The sequence below is a fragment of the Vulpes lagopus genome, chromosome 9, assembly GCF_018345385.1.
Source record: "Vulpes lagopus strain Blue_001 chromosome 9, ASM1834538v1, whole genome shotgun sequence".
In the NCBI taxonomy this organism is placed as follows: Eukaryota; Metazoa; Chordata; class Mammalia; order Carnivora; family Canidae; genus Vulpes; species Vulpes lagopus.
Window position 1 is genome coordinate 76225154 of NC_054832.1, and position 19958 is coordinate 76245111.

Here is a 19958-nt window from a genome sequence, read left to right on the forward strand (position 1 = left end):
TCCAGCCCCACATTGGACTCAACGCTGGGCATTGGGCTCCACACCGGGCATGGAGTCTACTTAAAAAAAACACCCTCAAACTCACAGAAATTCCTTTCTGAATCTGTTATATAATTGGTTCCAGTATTCCCAAGAGCCGCTCTCATTATAAAACACAGGTTTATAACATTTATATTTTCAAAGAAACAAAACATCATTGGCTGTTGGCTTACATCACTGGGGCATATATTTTAGCATCACTTTCCTGCATGATTAGAGTCTGAGAATTAATACGATCTTGAAAACAAATACCTTCAGATCATGCCAGTTTTTTTCTCCTGTTCTGCTGGTTCTTAGATAACATAAATCCTTGGTTCACTAGCTCCTGCGTGTCCTGTGCTGTGCTAACTGATCTCGAAAAGGGAAGCTACCTCATAACCTATAGATAGAGCAAATGAATCTGTGAGAAGCACTTGACTTTAAATCTATATTTTTTTATTGACTCAGCTGTCCAACGCCCGGATGTGATGGAAGTGGCCATGTCACAGGAAACTATGCATCCCATCGCAGGTACCTAATAGCTTACAATATCTTATTCTAATGTAAATATTCATTCTCACCCATTCTAGGAAGATACTATCTGGATCTGGAATTGAGGAGTGGGTTAGTTGGGGCTTTGGGTTTTTTTCCCTCATCAATAAAGCTAATTTAAATCATCTGGCTTTTTATTTCTATGGTATAGAAGTCATGATTTTTGGTCAAAAAGTTTTCCGATCCTATTGTGCAGATTCTTCTATGGTATAGACGTCATGATTTTTGGACAAAAAGTTTTCCGAACCTATTGTGCAGGTTATAAGCCAAAAGACAGAGTTTATGTTAGGGCTTTGGCTCTGTCTAGCTTTAGGACTCAAGTGAAACCAAGATAAGATAGTAGCATGACTTGGGTTGACCACTTTGTGGGGTGTGGCATCCTCAGCCCTGGGCAAACAGCAGGTCAAGGTGTTAAACAGTGCAAAAAAGCTGTGTTTAATCTTTCCACTTACCTTCTTCATTGGTGTGATTTGCTTTCCGTTTGGGCACCAGTTAAACTTTTAAGACATCACTCCTTGGTGTGCAGTGGAAATGCACTCCAAATCGGTAATCATTGTATCCCTGAATTCTAGAGTTGAGGAGTCTCATTGGGTTAAAGCCCTTCATTTGATAAAATAGCAAACTTGAGTCTATGAGAAGTAATTGAAGTGCCCACAAGCCCAGACTGGTTAGAGTAGCAAAGTCAGATTATAACCCAGTTACATGTTTCCCATTTGCTGGTCACCAGTAAATTTAGCATATGTTCACAAACTCAAGATACCATTTGAGTTTGATCTGTATATGTCAGTGTTGTGTGTTTTGTTTTTGTTTTTCTCATCCCTCTTTAGTGTTTCTGGATGTCCTTTAGCAGATAAGACTCTTAAATCCCTCATGGCTGCTAACTCTCAGGAGCTTAAGTAAGTATTGGACTCATGAACTCCTAGCTCTTCCTCAGCTGTGTTAGGACTCCCCTCGTTCAAGACCCGTGTGGGTCTTCACTAACAAGTACTAAATCATGACTAACCAAATTATAACCAATGCATCCTCTTACCACAAAGGTCAAATGACTAAATACAACCTCGGTGTAATTTAATTTAATTCATTTGCTTGCTTTGGGGATTTTTTCCTTTATAACATTTTTTAAAGTAACAATGGAATAATTGAACATAATTCTTTTTTTCTGCTGATATCAGAATCTATACTCTAAATCAGACCCATGAAGTGTGGCAAAGCACTTTCATCATCTAATTTTAAGTAAACAGTATAATATTTTACTTTATAGGAATTTTGAATCCTGTGACTATCTTTCACTTTCAGTACCCAACCGAGTCTACAGGATCTCAAAGCCATGTGTATATTAACTTCTACTTACTGATTTTATTTTTCCTATTCTTCTCTTCTTTATTCCAAATTTCTCACTTTTTTGCATCTTGTTATATTACATATAGGTAATAAAAAGTTATAACCTACCTTATACCCTTTAAAATATAATAGGGCATAAATTTAGAAAAGATAAGCAATAACATTAGGCAAACTTAATGAAATATTTGCAAATAATAATATTTTAAGAAAAATGAGGATTACTATGTCTAATGATAAAATAATATTTGTGTAAGTAGCAGAACCAACATCGAGGTCTAAATCACAAGTAAAATTTCAGATCTTTCATTTTCTTAATATTTTGTTAGTCTTTCCATTCTCTAGCTTGTTTAAAATTCTTTCTCTAAAAATTACAAAGAATAAGTTTATGAAAGAAGACGTGAATGTGATTTTAAACAGATATGAAACGGAAATTTTAATACCAGAAATAGTAAATGGAACTATGAAATATGCAACTTTTCTCATATTCAATATGTAAAGTTGATTGTGTCAGTATAGATCCTGGAAATCATGCTATAGATTGCCATTTTTCTAGGCTGAAATATAAGAATGTTAGGTCAAGACATGACTAACAGATTGAAAAGGGAGAAGTTGCCAGGCAGCCTTACTCAATCAGACTTACTTATCTTACTCAGCGCTTATGATTCAATCTTACTCAATTGTTCTAAACCTGTACATTTCCATGCCTTAATAATAGCTATTGGTTCTCTTAAGTATTTTCTCTAAACATTATTTCTAGAAAAAAAATGTTGATAACGCTTTGAAAACATGTAGATTGAGAAGTTCTATAGCAACATTCAGTATTTACATGTTTTATACAGCCATCTGATAAATAGCCTCTTTAGGTTTTCTCTATAGAAAAAAGAAAAAGACATTTTATTGACCTATTGCTTAGATACTCAAGTAGAATTTCAAAGCAAGTTCATTTGCACAGATTTGTTTATAATTGCGATATGCTAGTAAACCAGTATTTTATGAGAAATGTTAATAGAAAAAGACCAGCGTTCAATCCTCTCCTGCCATATAGAATACAAACTCTATCTTTAAATGGTTGGTTAAAGGTGCAATGCAGATTTCTCTGGTTAGCCTGCAGAGATGCATGAGATTTTAAATTTTGTTGGAAGAAAAAGCATTTACTCTCCATGTTCTATCAGGATTGGATATAAAAGCATTTTCATACAAGTTCAGTGGGTTAGAGTTTAAGAAAATGAATGATATTATTATTATTATTATTATTATTATTATTATTATTATTATTCTCCTGTTTGAGTAGAAATCTGAATCAGGGTGAGCATATAGTGAAATAGTAACAAAAATAATGTGCACAGGAACCTTCAGAAAAGCAAACGTTTTAAAACAGCCTCTGTGACAAATAGTGAGAAGTTATATCAGTTTTTACTTTCAAGTGTATTTTGAAGCCTATTCCTATTCAGCATTCCAAGTAGAATTGGATTCCCCTTCCTCTTCTCCCCTTTCCATTCCAAATTTAGCAGTTGATTGTTGATAATAGCTATTGGTAGATTTTCCAAAAGGCCATTTAAGTTGGTCCATGAGGCAGAACAGACCAGGTGCAAATGACTTAGGTTCTTTGGCAACTATATTAATGTGCCAAGTCTCTGGAGCTCGCACATACCACTCTTGTTCATCTGCATTTAATGGATTATCGTGGTAGTGGAGCAAATCAAAGAAAATAAATTGTGCACAAAAACAATTTGGAAAACTTTTCTTCTTAAGCAGAAAAAGGAAAACTTTTTATGATATAGACAGAAGGCTGGTAGTAGGTCATGGGCCAGATTTCAGGTTCCTTCCAAAATAAAATTTAAAATGAAGAAAAAACGCAGGTAGGGTAGAAGCTAACACACTGTCTCCTAAGCATTACACAGGAGTTATCTACCTTAACATTTTCTTTAAAAATGTATTCTTAGCCGAAAACTCATTATATTTGAGGAAAAAGAGTTCCACAAAAAGCAGCTCATTCCGTTTAGTTCTATTTGAATGTACCATGATCACCTTCCCTCCACTATAACTACATGGCCCGCACGCTCTGTTCTTTCCTTTTCCAGGTGTCCAACCCCAGGTTGTGATGGTTCAGGGCACGTGACTGGAAACTATGCTTCCCACAGAAGGTAAGATCAATTTCATTTCTTTTTTTTTTTTTTAAAGACCTTTACTCGTTTATTTGAGAGAGAAAGCAGAGAGCACAAGGGGGATTTGTGGGGGAGGGACGGAGAGAGAGGGAGAAGCAGACTCCTCGCTAAGCAGGGAGCCTGATATGAGGCTTGATCCTAGGACCCTGGAATTATGACCTGAGCAGAAGGAAGACACTTAACTGACTGAGCCACCCAAGCACCCCATGGACCAATTCCATTTCTGAAGTAGGGAAAGCAGAATGTCCCCAGCAATGGCCAGTGAGATCATGTGGTTTGGTTTTGTTCTTTGTTGTCTGCATACTTAGTTTGTCCGGCTGCCCTCGTGCCAGGAAAGGTGGTGTCAAAATGACTCCTACAAAGGAAGAAAAAGAAGACCCTGAACTCAAGTGAGTGTGACAGTTGAGGTGTGGCAGTTGAGGTGTGGCCAGATGTAGCTTGTTGGTCAAGCAGGCGGGACATTGGTTGAGATGCAACTGAGCATTGATTGAGGTTGGTGGGAGGTGGGCGGGGGGGGGGGAGGTTCCCCATTAAATGCAAGGATTATTGAAGCAGCAGAGAGTCTAAGAGCTTGAGAAAATTGTCTTATTCCTAGCTTTGTGTATGCAGTTCTTTGATAATGCAAAAAAAAAAAAAAAGTTTATACTTTTTCCAATTGTTTTAAAGAAGAACAGCATGATGGAAGTACAAGCATGACAAGTATGGCAGCGTTTCCAAAAAAAAAAAAACTTTAATTTTGGTTAAGGTGAAATTTTATCTTAAATTTTTGCTCTACAACATTTCTAAATGCATTATTTAGACATTTACAAACCAACATTCCAGTTCTATGGGCAAGGGGCTATGTAATGTCGGGCAACACGGTTAACATCTTATACCCGTGGTCTTTGGTTGGAGGCAGTGTAGCATGGTGCCTACGTGGTTGGCTCTAGAGCTAAACGTGTGGGCATGAACTTGACCCCACTTCTTGTAAAATGGGTGACAAGTTACCTAAGCTCTAGAAGCCTCATTTTCCCCACCTAAAAAATGAGATAGTAAACTCTCTGCCCAGTGGGTTTGCAGGGAAGATTGTGTGAGGTAATGCACAAACCTTGCTTAGCTCTGGCCTGTGGACCACTATTTCTGCTAATATAATGCTGTTTTGCTGGTTGTAGTGGCATTTTACAAAGTTCTTCGATTCCACCAGTTGCCATCTGTATGGTATGGAATTGCCACTGCCTTCTTATTCACCTCGCCACAGTGCTTTGCCTGAGCTATCTGGCTGTCTCCCGGCTGGTAATGTCTCTGTGTGTCTCTCTAGATGTCCTGTGATAGGGTGTGACGGCCAAGGTCACATATCAGGTAAATACACATCCCACCGCACTGCTTCTGGCTGTCCCCTGGCTGCCAAGAGACAGAAGGAGAATCCTCTCAATGGGGCCCCCCTCTCCTGGAAACTGAACAAACAAGAGCTGCCACACTGTCCCTTGCCCGGCTGCAATGGGCTGGGCCATGTAAATAATGTCTTTGTCACCCATAGAAGGTAACATTCGTTTTCTGCCTTTTGTTGTGTTGTGATTGTTGTGATTGTGTGTCACCTCAATGTCTTTGGGTTGAGGGGGGAATCCCTCCTTGAGTTCACTCATCATAGCACTTTAGAGGTTGCAGCGAGTCTTGCCAGATAGAGGGTCGACTCCTTTGAAGAATGAAAAGTGCTATTTCCTCTGTTTCCAAAAATTTACTACACAGTTTTCAAGTGCTATAGAAACTGCATTTGTTTTTTGTATTCTCAAATTTGCTTATGCTGCTATTTTTTAATGGTTTAGTCTTTTAATGGTTCACTTCAATTTCAAGTGGTGATATTTACTCTATTATGTAGTGTAATTGTAAACTTTCTCTTTACATATTTATGTCCCTCCCTCTCGTAGACTGGCTCAATTTCAGGCCAAATTGTAGTTATTTTGCTTCTGGGGAGATGTGACTCATCCCCAGCAGCCAGAAAGAGAATGACACAGTGACTACTAAGTATACGACAGGATGAGAGAGATTTAGAAAACCCTTTATAGTTTCACAATGACTTAATTCCTTTATCACTGAGTGTCGTGGATTTCAATGGGGTCCTTTGTTGGGAACACTGATCTTAGTCCAGCTTTTTGGTTCACATTCTACCTAAAGAAAAGGCGCTAGAGATTCACTACACACCTCTCCAATCAAGGAGGGCCCTGCTAGTCTTCTGGCCCCTGTGCATGATGCGGATTTAAAATCCCATGAGGCGTTGGTGAGCCCTGGTGCTCTGCTTGTGAGCAGTATGCACTGAGCAAAACTGGGACATTCTATATCTTGTTTGACTTTAAAGATGCATATCAATGGCTTCAGAAATGTAAGCGTCTCAGGAATTGATGTCTCAAGTGGATACACAGCCACACCTGCTTATCGAGAAAACCTACATTTTTTAAGTGGTTTATTTTTTGATTTTCAAATGCATGGTCATGTTCACGACAGCACACATTGTTTTATTCTGAGTTTGTATCCTCATTTCATATTCGGGAATGACAGTCACAAATCAAGTGTGCCTAATGGCATATTAACTGCACAGTAGCTCTACTTTCTTATCATGGACTCAGTAATCTCCATGTTAACACTGACAATGAAATATTAATGCTGGACTATGATGAGCACATCCCTCAGTCGGCAACAACAGAACTATCTTTAAAAATCATGAGGTTTTATATGATGACACTAAGGCTTGGTGAGGATCAGAGCAGCAGGGGCTCTCACTAGGGGCGGAAAAGTAATTGGTAGAGACACTCCAGGTCGCAGAGTGCCTTTAAGGAGTCAAGTTGCAAAAGAGCAAACGAACATGCCCTGCCACCCAGATGCTGAGCTGTCAAGATGATGCCTCAGAGAGTCTCCTGCACACTGGAGCCCAGAGACATGTCTCAGAATGTCTGTGGTAGCATCACTCTGCTAAGTCCACTCTGGGAACAACCCACATACCCACGAAGTGTGCAAGTAAGCAGTGGTGTCTGCATAGGGGGCTGCCACGCAGCAGTGACAATGAAGATGTGTCCTGAGTGTATTTTAGAACAGTGCTGAGTGGAAAAGAATTGCTGAAGAACATGTATGACATACTTCTGTTTCCAGAAAGTTAAAAACAAGTAGCAAAATCGCATTTTAAAAAGCGAGGGAACCGTTGACCTACAATTCAAGGCAGTGGTTCTAACTGGGGCAAGAAAGACAATTGTTGAAGGCATGGGGAGCTTCAGATATGCTTATGGTTGAGGGTAAAGGTATTCCCCCTTGAGAATATTTTTAAACTGCAAATATGCACTGTATGTATCTACGTACATATTACCTGTTTTATAATAAGAAAAAGAATATTAAGAGTTAAAAAATTAGGCTTCCACCTTAATGCCAAGGTACTATTTTCTAGGAAAAAGGAAATAATTATATGTTAAAACAAGTGAGTAATTCAGATTTGACTGTTCTTCACTAGAGAGTTCTCTTGCTACTTGAAAGGCTTAAGAGACTGAATTCACTCTGGGGTACCCTCTTTAAGGTGGAATGCTTCTCTTTACTCTATGTAGAATGCGATGAAATAGTGTAATAAAGTGCCAAGCTTATAGTCTGGCACATAGTGGTGTCGAACCCAGACTATTTCCTTTCCGTTTCATAAAAACTATATCAACATATGTGTATATATGCAATAATTCGTTAATAATTCATTAAGGTAGGAATGCCTTATGCTGAAAGAGCACGATTTAACCTATGATACACTTTTATACATCCTGCATTTGGCCCTCAAATCCCTGATGCTGTTCAGCACTCTTTTCTATCACTGACAATAGCTAACATCTATTCAGGGCACGCTCTGTTCCAGCAGAGAACACTGCACTAAGTACCTTAGGTGGTTTATTCCTTTAATCCTTACCAAACCCTGTGCACCACAGAGGTAGTACAATTATCCTCCATTGACACAAGAGGACAAGCTCAGGGAAGTTCAGGAGCTGCCCTTGCACACCGTGTTGGGACCACAGAGCCCCCGTAGTGAGCACCTGCCTGTCCACATCCTTGGTGTTCAGCGGGTCTTGCTGTGTGCCAGACTCAAAGTCTTTCCCCAGCTATTCTCAGAGGTCAGTTTTGTGATTTTTCTCATTCCGACCTGCAGCAAATGGGAAAAATAACAAAACTTAGCTTAGAGGATAATGAAGAGTGATTTGATCCATGCATTTGCATCAGCATCATATTTACAGACTAATTATTTTTAAACTGTGCTTTAAGTCTCGCATGACAGACTTCTACCTTGAAAAAAAGGCAGTCTGAGACGACAAATGCTTTTATATTAAAGCACACACACAAGATCTTTGTAGGTTTAGAACCAGAACTTCTAGGTGACAGGTAGACCTCATTTAGTGCTGTACCATAACTGCCATTTTTGAGGGGTATTTTTTTTTGAAGGCTTTTAAATATAAAGAGTGATATCCATATAAATTGTATCACCTACTATTTCGCTTTAGAAAGGCAGATGAAGATATGGTCTAAAATTGCCATTATATGCAGTAAAATTGCAAATTGATCAAAACCATGACGCATTTTTTCCTGCTTTTGCAATAAGAAGCCTTAACTTTGACAGTGACACCCCAGCCAACCTCCAGCTTTTCCTGAGCCGCAGACGGAAGCTCCATGGACAACGTGGTCATCCTCAAAAGGAAGCATGACTCTTTATAATATTTTCACTTCCAATTTTTTCAGACTTAAGATTTGTTTCCAAACTATAGTTTGGAAGATGTGACTACATTGGAAGATACAAACTATCAAGTGACATTTTGAAACCATAACTTCACTTTCATAACTTGACCATACCCTTTGGTTCCAAGTCCCACAGCTCTGAACCCTTTGCTAGCTCTCCTCACCACTGTGTTACAACAGGGCAATTTATTGCCTTGTTGTTGGAAAAAAAGCAGCTTGTTTAGAAGAAAAGTTCTGAGCTATGAATAGCCTTACCATTACCTGACAAGTGGACTTACTACTGGTTACTTTTGTGTTTTTTTTAAGATATATTTATTTTATTTGAGGGAGAAAGAGAGAGTAATGGGGTGAGGAGGGAGGGGTGGGGAAGGAAGAAGAGAAAAAAAGGGAGAGAGAAAATCCCAAGCAGGCTCCCCACTGAGCACGGAGCCCTTGTAGGGCTCAGTTCCACAACCCTGAGATCATGGCCGGAGCTGAAATCAAGAGTTGGACACTCAACCAACTGACTCACTACAGTTCACTTTAAATCCACCTTACCAATGAAGTATTCATCCTGTTAATGACCATTTTCTGAGAATACACTATGTGACATAAAACAAGACAGACTTGTGCAAACTTTTCAGAAGAAAAACAATAATGAAATTTATACAGGCCGTACTTCACAGCAAGAAGCTTACAAAATAGATCTGACTCATCATTGCGTTTGAACTTTTTCATTATTTTATTTTCCTTTGTTAAGCATTTCCTAATTTATAAAATTCTGGCAAACCACATAGCCTTCTTTTTTATATATATAGTATTATATGCCTATTATTTTAGATTTCATATAATCTTCATATAGAATAACCTTGAATTCACTTAAAAATACATTCATGGGGTGCCTGGGTGGCACAGTTGGTTAAACAACCGACTCTTGATCTCAGAGTCATGAGATTGAGCCCCATATCTGGCTCCGAGCTCAGTATGGAGTCTGCTTAGGATTCTCTCTCTCTCTCCCTCAGTCTCTCTCTCGCCCCTCCCCCTCAAAATAAATCAATAAATCTTTTGAAAAAACACATTCATGTAGCAAACATTTATTAAGGGCCATGCTTCAGAAACATTTCTTTTCACTTTGCCAAGTGTCCTAATGTTTGGATTGAAAATGATTGTTTGTACATGAATTGCAACCAAATTTCTGTGGGAAAAAAATATTCTAAGTGGCTGATTGTGACAGTTTTTAATGATATTTAAAAACTGTATCCAAAAATACAACAAAATTGCACAAGAATTAATGGTTGCTTAGAACAACAAAATCATCTCATCATGAACTACAGCAAACAAGTTTTGTTCAATGTTGTCATTATCATTTTGGTGCAATTTAAATAAAACAGATGACATTAAAGAAAGGAAGCATAGCTGAAGAGCACAATATTAAGGAAAAGGTGTAAACCCCACTGCAGGGCAATACACCGTCCACAGGTGTATTATATCTGATTATATTTGTAGTGGTTCCTTTCATTCTCCTTTCAGGGTAGAGAATTTTTAGTGAAAAATAATGTCTAAAAAGTTAGAGAATAAATTAGAAACATTCCCATCCCCAAACAGTATGTGATACACCTGTTTATTTTTACTTTTGAGCTTGTATTATTTGGGGTCATGTTATATTGGGTTTGTGTTAATTTAAGTCATTCTGTAAAGATCAGACTACAGTACATAAAAAACAAGAAGAACTAGATTCTGCTTTATCATTCAGAGTTTTGACTAGCTTGGAACAATTCTTATTTGTGACATATATGTATCATTTTGCATTTACAGAAAATAAAGTAACCACTCCTAAAAAAGGCACTTACGTGAATGCAGAATGGTAACATTTTAACAAGATTACTTAAATCTTAAACAAGATTGCAGCTATTTGAATTTTAATTTAAAGAACAAAAACACAAAACATTATTACATTATCTGAGAGCCTTTGCTTTCATTTTCATGAATATTATGTTACTTCTACAAAGAGACTACAGATTATAGTGTAATTAATAGGCAGACACAGACTTAGTAAGGGGTGAGTAGAAAACGTTAATTTTTGTAAGAAGTAATGTGTTAAAAAGAAGAAATAATATGCATTTCACACATTGGTATAATTTCTATTCTCACAGCCTATCTGGATGTCCTCTAAATGCACAAGCCATCAAAAAGGGCAAGGTCTCAGAAGAACTAATGACCATCAAGCTCAAAGCAACTGGCGGTAAGAGCACAGGGCTGGAGGTTGCCATCCCTACCGAGGTCTCAGCCATAGTTCCCCAAAGCATTCACAGGCCACATTATTCTCTATAAGGGAAGTGCAGTTTTCATGTATAAAGAAGGACACTTTCCTTAAATTTGAACTAAAACTATAACTTCACCTAAAGAACAATTACTTGGGTTTTTTCCTTCCTTTCTCATAACTATCTCCAACACAGAAAATCAAACAGTGTTATTCAAGGGATTAAGACACACAGGCTGAACTTTTGTCCTTCAGTCCTCAAAATGACCACTTTTGCATGAGCATGAGTATGTGTGTGTATGTGTGTGTGTGTTCCTGGTGTAAGCCTTCTGTCAAATTACAGTTTTTGGCATTGATCTTTGAGTCCTTAAATTTTGTTTCATCCTCAAAATGATATTTTTATGACGAATCTGGATTATTTAAATTTATATCTATATTTCCCTACATATTTCCCTAGTGTCCATGCCTTGTCAAAGTTAATAGATGCAGTTTCTGAGCTCTGAGTTAATAGATGCGGTTCTGAGCTTTGGATCTTCCAATTTTCTTTTGATTCTTGAGTTCTTTTCCTAAGACTTCTCATCAATACCATCTCAGGGAAGTGTTGTTTCCTTAGAACACCAGCCTAAAGTGTCTGGAAACAATGGCAAAGCATTGTTATGCTTTGGAAGATTTATTTGATGGATCTTTGGCACATAACTGGGATGAGGTAACTATTTATACTTTATTTCTTTGAAAGTATTGCCCAATATTTTTAATTTGCCTATGATTTTTTTTAAAAAGAAGGTATACAGTATCTGAGGGAGGGAAGCACTTTTGAGCTTCCTACTCTTTCCCTTGTGAGGCTTTCATCTGTTGCCAGATGCATACTTCAAGTGGCTCCTTGGGGGCCACCACTAAGAGATGAAGGGGGTCAATTTGCCTGTGGAGGAGGAATAAAAAAAGTTAGAGGTACGGAACTGTGTTGGACATTCTTCCCAGCATTTAAATGCTAAGTTAACGCGCTTTCTCTAGATGTTTTCATTGTTCCTTGGAAATATTCTCCACTTCTCAACTGCCTCTTAGAACTTTTTCTGTGAAACTGGCACAATTTAATATTTATCTATTTATTTGTCACCTTATTTCAGGCACTATTTAAATGATGGGGGGTGCAATGTTACATTTAGAAAAAGCTACTTAGCAGTTAATTCAAAAAATGAGGCAAAAAAGGGATCCCTGGGTGGCTCAGCAGTTTGGCACCTGCCTTCAGCCCAGGGTGTGATCCTGGGGTCCTAGGATTGAGTCCCGCATCAGGCTCCCTGCATGGAGCCTGCTTCTCCCACTGCCTGTGTCTCTGCCTCTCTCTCTCGAATAAATAAATAAAAATATCTTTTTAAAAAATGAGACAAAAGGATATCAAAGATAAGAAGGCAAAGTGGGAGAAGCCTGAGGATAATAGAAGGAATGTGTGGAGCAAGCCATTTCACAGTGGGTAAGAAGGAATCTCAGATTTGACTTTCGGCTTTTTAGACACCAAAACGAAAGGAGAATGTCATCACTGTGAGACACTGTCAGTGAGTATATTCAGAGTAAAACTTTCTCAGGAACTGAGTGCGTGAAGAAAATATTTCTTATGGATCTTCACTATAAGAACACCAGGAACACCGTTAACAGTAAACATAATAGAAACCACAGGCTGTTCCTAATAAAGACAACAAGGTGGTGAGCTGTGGGCAGTATAGCAAACTACAGTGAAGTTTTCGGAGCGCCAGTGAGATCTGGGCTGCGTGCGCACAGCTGAGAGATGGGGATGGTGGCTCGGGGGCAGCTGGACTGCACACACATCCTTCAAGGGTACTTTATAAATTGAGCATCTTCAGCCGAGCTTTCATAGGACATGAAGCAGCAGCAAGATGGCTGGACCACATTGACTAGGGTCTGAAGTGCATTTATTCTAAATGGCTCAGGAAGCTGGAAAAGTACGTGTTTTCATAATCTGAGGAGCAAGGGGCTAATGCTCATCTAAAGCCTGAGAACCTACAATGACTTGTGTCTAAAGAATAATCCACCTGAGTTCAGGTCGGTGGTCAGTGGAGGGTCAGGGAGGGCCTAGAGTCATGTGAGGTCTTCTCTGATGATGTGCCAGCCCGTAGTCCCCTACTTTAAAGCTTGGACACAGCCATGGTTCCCTGGATGATTTTTTTTTTAATTTTTATTTATTTATGATAGTCAAAGAGAGAGAGAGAGAGGCAGAGACACAGGCAGAGGGAGAAGCAGGCTCCATGCACCGGGAGCCCGATGTGGGATTCGATCCCGGGTCTCCAGGATCGTGCCCTGGGCCAAAGGCAGGCGCCAAACCACTGCACCACCCAGGGATCCCTCCCTGGATGATTTTTAAAGCGGGTGTAACCTAATATTCCCCAGGCCCTAAAAAGCAATCAAATTGCAATAAACTATAAAGTGCATACGACTTTAAATGTCTTGGTGTGCTATATTAGGTTAAAATAAGTACAAATCATTCAGGCAATTGGTTGGATTTACATAACATGTTAGGAGAATTTGACCTACAAACCAGTTAAAACATGGAAGGTCTACGCCAAAAACGTTTACATTTATTTTAGAAGAATTGATCTTCTCCATCCTTGCCATAATTAAATTTTTTTTCACACTAATTTCTTAAAGACCCTTAGTATTCTCCTTGATAATAAAATTCAAACATCTGTACATGAATGACTGCTTGCTTTTCTGTTCTTTGTGGGACAAGTAAAAGTTATAATGGTTGACCTTTGCATATGTTCTTATATTTAGTAGACCCTTCTAGTTCTTTCCCTGTGGCAAAGTTCCATGGTCTAAATATTGTAATACATTATTCTTTTCTGGATAGAACACTGTCTAACTACTTACAGCCCTTTATAAATTGAGCATACAAGTATATACATCCCTTATAAATTTATACAGAACATGAAGTATTATTATAAATTATGTAATCCCTAATTATGTATATTAGGCATAGATCTGTACTGAGTAAAGAAAGCATATTCCCTTGCTTTTAAATAGGTACACCCTATAAAGAAACAGGGCCACTGAAATAGTCCTACTAAAATATTTAGTGAAAAATTTATATGGTTTCCTTGGTCAACAATACTGTCTAGTCTAACCCAGCACTCTGCTTCTACTCTTTATTCTATTGTGTATGTATCTGTCAAGGAACTTTAGTGTACACATTTAATTGATAATTTCAAATCAGATTAAATATCCATGAGTAAAGGTAGCATTATAATGGTTAAGATAACATATTCTAGAGCCAGAGAGCTTGTGTTTTGAATCCCAGCTCTATTGCTTATTCCTTAACCTCTTCATGTCTTGGCTTTCCCATCTCTAAAGTGTGGTAATAAGTGTATCTGCCTCTTGGGATCCTTTAGAGAATCAAATGAGTTAGTATTTTCAAGTACAATGTGAAATTCAAAGTGCATCCTCTCAGTTCCACTCAGTGATGGAGGCTCTTAAAGACAATGTATCGAGAGGAGGTTGGCAGATAGATTGATGGAAATAGATAAGGTAACGTATTCATGGAAAAAAATTACAGAGATTGGCTAAAAATATCTACCCCTCCCAAAATAAAATAAAATAAAATAAATAAAATAAAATAAAATATCTCCCCAAATCCCAGAAATCATAATGAAAACATAGTTCACTTACTCATTAATTGCATGAGAATTTATTGAGTGCCTAGTATGTGTTAGATCCTGTCACATATTTCTTATTTGAGGTCTCATTTCATGACCATACCTTCCCCCAGGCTTCTAGGTACCTTTTGTTCTCAAGCATCCTCCAAATGGCCCCATCTTGATCAAGAGGCTTGAGTGTCGCCACTAACATTGGACGCCAGGGGAACGTAAATCCTAACTAGAGCTCAGTACCAAGAACCTGAGCTCTCAGAGTCTTCTCACAGCATCCATGACTTAACAGCCAAAATTAAACTCTTGATTTTCCTGCTGGAAGCTGCTGCTCCTGTAGGCTCTCTCATCCCAGAAATGCCACTAGTTGCCCAGCTGCTCAAGCAGAAAGAGATAGTCTTCCTTGATTCCTCCCTTCTGTCCTCCCCTTCCTCCCATTCATCACAAGCGCCGCAGATCCCACCTACAAAGCATATGTTGAGTTGAATTCTATTATCACTACTTTCACTGCCGTGGGGCAAAGGACCAGCAGACAAGCCGGGACCCCAGCGATAATCTCTTAACCAGTCTTCTGGTTTCTGCTCTCTCTCCCTCTCACCTCATTCTCCACTCAGAACTGAGTTAATCTTTTGAAAAGTCAACCAGATCACATCAACTTCCCTGCTTAAAATTCTTCACTTGCACGGAGAATGAACTCAGGCTCTTTGTGAGGTCCCCCAAGACCTGTTCCCTCATTCACTGTGCTTTCACTCAAAAGGGCCTTCTTACAGTCTTGGGAGCAGAATTCCCATTCCCTTCCCACCCCAGGCCTCTGTGCTCTCTACTCTCTCCTCTGGGATCTTCAGTCCAACCCAATCCCAAGCTGTCCATTGATGAGTTCATGCCTGACTTTTTACTGTGTCAGTAAAGTCTTAGATCAAAAGAGGCTTCCCATCGAGGGTTCTCAATATACCCTGCTTGTTCCTTTCATGGTTCTTCATATTTTATCAGTGATTCCTTGCTTATTGTCTGCCTTACCAGATATCATGTAAGAAAATATCATCCTCCGATGTGGAATTCTATCGCAAAGAAATAGAAAGGAAAAACAATTTAGCAAAGAGAGCAATAGAAGTTTTCATTTGCTCGAACCAGAAAAATTTCAAATGCTGACAGCACTAAGAATGCCTGTTTGACAGATAACCCATGCTCCCTGGTGCTGTCAGAAACAAGTCTGGGATTGAGATCCCACTCATCTGAGAGAAGATCCTACGGTAGGATAACAACTATAAGACTTGGTGCTCAGAGTGCAATACAGTTCCCCAGATTCCGCCAGCCAGTTCAGAATAAATCCTGTGTCCTGGATATTATAGATCCACTAGTGTGGTCCTAGGCCATTGTTTATTGTTTCCTTAGGAGCTGTGTCACACTGTTGACTCATATTCAAGTTGATCTAGGTACTAAAATACCTAGATCTTAGTTTTCGGTTTGCTTTTTTTCTTCATTGAATCTCAATCTTGTGACATACACTCTTCATCGATGCATGCATGGCTCACTTCTATTTAGGTAGTTAGATACTTATAATGAAGCAGTAAGTACCCACAAAACGGCCACCTGCTTTGTCAAGCTTGATGTAAACTTTCAGGGCTTACATTTTTCACCATGTTATTGGTGAGAGTCATCCGTGTCATTTTGGTGGGCGTGCGGCGTATTTCTAGGGTTTCCAGGGCTGCTGTGCCATGTGCCATGTTCATCTTGTGCGTACCTCCCTGTGTGCTTGTGTTTGTCTCAAGTGTGTACCTAGGGATGGGATTGCTGGGTCACAGACACCTGAAGTTCACCTTCGGTGAACAATGAACTATTTTCCAGAGTAGTAGTAACCCCAGGGCAGTATAAGAGGCTAGAACTGTTTCAGACAAATTTTCAGTTCTCTCATCCTTGCTCTCATGAATTCAATCCTATTAAATGCAAACGCAGAAGTTTACATTTATTCCCCCTTAATTGTTATCGTGTCTTTGGTTTGGATTCATTATTCGGGACAGTTAAAATCACCTCACATCCTGCTTCTGTCTTCTTTAATATAAACTACCGTTCCCAGCTTTAAAAAATACATAAAAAGCACTTATATTCCTTCTATAAAACAGTGATGGGAAGCAACTCCATTCATTGAGCACCTACTATACGTTCAGCACTTTATTATTTATTGCATTCATTCTCACAACAGAGATTTTATGTCTATTTTACTGAAGAGGAACCTGGGGCACAAAGAAAGTAGGTTGTGCGGGTTCAAGAACAAGAGTCAAGGCCAGCATTCAAACCCCAAAACCCATGTTCCCTCTCCTAGATCACATTGCTCCTTATCCAACTCTACATAGGGAACACAAATTCTGTGTTCCTGGGACTCTAAGCCACCTGCCAGCACCTCAGCTCTCCTCCAATGATGGTTCATAAGGTCACAGACAGGGAATAGATATATGAGTAATCAACATAATTCATGTCGTAACTGTTCTCGCAGCACTGGGTATGGGACGAAGCATGGGCTCTGCAGTTCTTTCATAGCAGGCGGGTGATACAGCCTCTGTCAGTGATGAGGGTGGCTTCAGGTAGCCTCTGTAGGCCTCAGTGCCTTCCCATGTGCAAAGGGTATCATGGAACATGCCCTTTAGTGTGCAGTGAAGTTTAAATGAGAAATTATTTGCAGACATGTCAAGCAGCACATCTGGAACGTAAGGGAATTACATTAAATGGTAGTACTCTTCTGCTTCCTTTTCTTCCAAAGGAATTCAGTCCTGGAACTCTTTAACCCACCTTTTTAGAATCTTGGGAATGGATTTGGGTAAAAATTCAACATTTCAAATTAAAGTATAATTTTCACTTAGCAAACCACCAATTTAAACGTAAAATGACTCATCTTGTCACTGTCTCATATTTTCTGTTTGAACTCAGATAGTCTGACTTTTTGTAGGTTTAGAGAGTGATGAAGAAATTAGGCATTTGGATGAAGAAATAAAGGAACTGAATGAATCCAACCTTAAAATTGAAGCAGATATGATGAAACTTCAGACACAGGTAAAAACAACAACAACACAACAGAAAAGCTGTTAGTATTTTTAAAGTGATCACAATCTTTAGTGGAGGCAAAACATTAAACTGTTAAACATTCATTGCACTACAAATTAAACTGATCTCTTACGATGAAAAAAAACTGAGCGTGCCTCGATGACACTGTTACTGTAAAGCTTGGTATAGCTGGATCACCCTGGGCCATCATTGATTGGGTACCTGTAGGCAGAGCTACTCATATTTTTGCCTTGGGTGCAGTAAAGCCAATTGTCCCGTACCTAGAGTCCTACACAGCACATGTGCTTGAGAAAAATTGTTACGAGAAGATATGAGAGTAGTTAGTTTTATTCAATATTCAAATAAACAGAGCACCTTTGCACATTTAATTTTCCTAGAACATCTCTGAATGTGTATTTGTTAGAAACGATTGTTTTTGGAGATTTTTCTGGACAGACTCTTTACTGAAAAATCCAAGCAATTTCTCAATTATATATTCTCCCGTGTAATATCACCCCATCCCCTAGACTTATCCAAATGGAAAATAAAAGTTCAGTCCAGTTTTTTTTAAAAAAAAAAAAAAACACTAATAATGACTATATTACAACAAGTCAGAAGGAAAAGAATAATGAGCCAAAGCCTGCAGAAGTTCCTTTCCCTCTTCTGCACTCTCCTGAAATGAGGGGTTCGGGGGCCTCTGTGGTTACTGACTCTCAGAAATCCTCACTCATAGCAGCTTAAAACAGAAGGTTTCAGTCCATTTGAAACACAGGTCTGGTTTCCTTACCCACTGTGACTAGTGTCATAATCTTTCATTAATAGCAGCCAGATCCACAAAAGAGCTTGATGCACTGGTTTACAAATCATAGGACCTCCTCTTGAGAACCATTAGTGAAGACAGCAAAAGCCTCTGCCCTCAGGCAGCTCAAAGTCTAGAAGGGGGACACAGATAATAACAACAAAGAGTCATAAATGACTAATTACACTGTATGGGACAAGGCGACAGGGAGAAGCAGCCAGGTTTCAATATAAAATAGGCTAGCCCGCCTCAGGAGGAAGGACACATGTTGGCAAAGACTTGGCGAAGCTGAGGGAGGTAGTCACATAGGTACAGGGGACAGTGTTTCAAACAGGAAAAACCACAAGTGCAAAACCCCTAAATCTTGAGAGGGCTCAGAGTTCTGAGAAAAAGCACAGCGAGCACTTCTGCAGGCAAGCAAACAAGGAGGGGGAATCAGAAGAGATGAGTCCCTGACGTAACACGTGGAGCGCCCCAGGCCGTATTAAAGATCTTGGTTTTTATTCTGCATCAATGCAGAACCATTACAGGGTTTTGAGCCCATAGTTAACCCAACCATGTTTGACCTATATCCTGACTCACATTTTAAGAGACTTGCATTGGTGGCTGCATGGAAGACAGGCCAAAGAGATTGTGTGGGGCCAAGCCAGGTGCAGGGCTGCCCACGAGAAGGCAGTCACAGTCACCTGGAAAGCTGGCCCAGGGGCCACCAGTGCAAGTAGGGACAGTCTCCATCTTGGGTATTGGGAAAGAGAAGTATGGTATTGGGATTTGAAGTAGGAGAGAAAGAGAGCCTTCAGGGATACCTTGAAGGCCTGAGTGATATTCAAGTTGGGAAGGTGAGGACTGCTTGGACATACTGAGCTTGAGATAGCCACCATGTAGCCACACGGAGATGTGGAATTTGCAACTCATGGGAGAAGTCCGGGATAAAGACAAGAGCTTGGGAATGTGATCCCCAAACTTAGAGCAATATGAAGGGTTGCAGTTTCATGAGGAGAAGGGGCAAAGTACACATCCCTTGGCAGTTCGGCTCGGCTGATGCCTTTCTTTGAGAGGGAAACATCTTGCGCTGCTCAGATTCAGCAGCTCACATTCCCAAGTCATTTCAATTTCAGATCACATCTATGGAGAGCAACCTAAAGACAATAGAGGAGGAGAACAAGCTCATAGAACAGAACAACGAGAGCCTGCTGAAGGAGCTGGCCGGACTGAGCCAAGCTCTCATCTCAAGCCTTGCTGACATTCAGCTCCCACAGATGGTAAGTGCAAGGCAGGACGTCCGCTGCTCCATCACAGGGGCAGCGTGCGGCCCATCCCCAGCCACCAGGTACTCTGACTAGCAACAACCTCCCTCATGGGCACCGTGACACACACAGACGGTAAATTACCTTAAGGCCAAGGGTTTTTGATACTGCAGCAATCAAGGG

General features: G+C 39.6%; 1 protein-coding gene across 3 annotated transcripts in view; it reads left to right on the forward strand.

The window, feature by feature from the left end:
* Positions 1-19958, forward strand: part of LOC121498769 (suppression of tumorigenicity 18 protein) — a 123649-nt gene that overhangs the window by 99224 nt on the left and 4467 nt on the right. For all 3 annotated transcript variants that reach the window (XM_041768900.1, XM_041768899.1, XM_041768901.1), the window contains 8 exons: positions 487-549; positions 1398-1466; positions 3993-4055; positions 4385-4465; positions 5374-5595; positions 10934-11022; positions 17635-17738; positions 19647-19790. In XM_041768900.1, coding sequence (XP_041624834.1) covers positions 487-549; positions 1398-1466; positions 3993-4055; positions 4385-4465; positions 5374-5595; positions 10934-11022; positions 17635-17738; positions 19647-19790 — 835 coding nt within the window. The remainder of the gene's footprint in view (positions 1-486; positions 550-1397; positions 1467-3992; positions 4056-4384; positions 4466-5373; positions 5596-10933; positions 11023-17634; positions 17739-19646; positions 19791-19958) is intronic.